At 61.3% G+C, this 1128-nt stretch overlaps 1 protein-coding gene across 1 annotated transcript; it reads left to right on the top strand.

The window, feature by feature from the left end:
* The first annotated feature begins 6 nt into the window (after positions 1-6).
* LOC121939325 (kazal-type serine protease inhibitor domain-containing protein 1-like) lies at positions 7-738 on the top strand. Its single transcript, XM_042482368.1, has one exon. It carries the CDS (start codon positions 202-204, stop codon positions 736-738), a length of 537 nt encoding a protein of 178 aa, XP_042338302.1. The 5' UTR covers positions 7-201.
* The last annotated feature ends 390 nt before the right edge of the window (positions 739-1128 follow it).

The raw sequence follows: 1128 nt of genomic DNA, 5'->3' as shown, positions 1-1128 counted from the left end.
TCTCCGGCGTTTGTCTCTCCGGCGTTTGTCTCTCCGGCGTTTGTCTCCGGTGTGTTTTGTGGTCTCAGAGGAATGTGAGAGTCGGTTTTAGTCGGTCAGAGTTTCGGTTTGGTTTCTGATTGTTTTGTTGAACCGGGGCAAGAACCGGCCCGCTCCGGTGTGCACCCCCGTCCGGTCCTGGTCCCGGTGTCGGAGTTTAAAATGCCGGGTCTGAGCGGACTGGTCCTCCTGGGTCTCTGTCTGACCCTCCACACATGCCGGGCCTTCCCCCAGCAGCTGCCCGGCCTCAGCGCCGTTTCGCCGCTGCAGCTGGAGGCTCCGGGCGGCGGCGGGAACGGGACGGGCGGGGCCCCGGGCTGCGGGCCGTGTGAGCCAGAGCTATGCCCGGAGACCCGGGGCTGCCGGGCCGGCCTGGTGCGGGACGCTTGCGGTTGCTGTGACGAGTGCGGGAACCTGGAGGGTCAGGCCTGCGACCCGGGGGACAGCAGCGTCTTCTACGGGCTCTGCGGGACCGGGTTGCGGTGTCAGGCGGACCCGCGGCCCGCGGGAGGAGCAGGAGAGGAGGAGGAAGAGGAGGAGGAGGTGTGCGTGTGTGAGGAGCAGGACCCGGTGTGCGGGTCTGACGGAGTCACATACATGAACGTGTGTCAGTTCAGAGAGACCGCCTTCTCCAGACCCGAGCTCCGGACCACCGAGAGGGGACCCTGCAAGACCGGTACTGCACCTGCACACCTGTAGACCTGCCTGCCTGCCTGTCTGTCTGCACCACCACACCTGTCTGTCTCTACCTCTGTCAGTAGCTCTGTCTGTCACTCTGTCAGTAGCTCTGTCAGTAGCTCTGTCTGTCACTCTGTCTGTAGCTCTGTCAGTAGCTCTGTCTGTCACTCTGTCTGTAGCTCTGTCAGTAGCTCTGTCTGTAACTCTGTCTGTAGCTCTGTCAGTAGCTCTGTCTGTAACTCTGTCTGTCGCTCTGTCAGTAGCTCTGTCTGTCGCTCTGTCAGTAGCTCTGTCTGTAGCTCTGTCTGTCGCTCTGTCTGACGCTCTGTCTGTCACTCTGTCAGTAGCTCTGTCTGTAGCTCTGTCAGTAGCTCTGTCTGTCACTCTGACTGTAGCTCTGTCAGTAGCTCT

The sequence above is a fragment of the Plectropomus leopardus genome, unplaced genomic scaffold (assembly GCF_008729295.1).
Source record: "Plectropomus leopardus isolate mb unplaced genomic scaffold, YSFRI_Pleo_2.0 unplaced_scaffold4533, whole genome shotgun sequence".
Lineage (NCBI taxonomy): Eukaryota > Metazoa > Chordata > Actinopteri > Perciformes > Serranidae > Plectropomus > Plectropomus leopardus.
Note: the sequence above shows the minus strand (reverse complement) of the source record. Positions and strands in the feature narration are given on the sequence as shown.

Bases quoted from the DNA above. Each gene is read 5' to 3' on its own strand.
- LOC121939325 (XM_042482368.1), top strand. From the start codon at position 202: ATGCCGGGTCTGAGCGGACTGGTCCTCCTGGGTCTCTGTCTGACCCTC.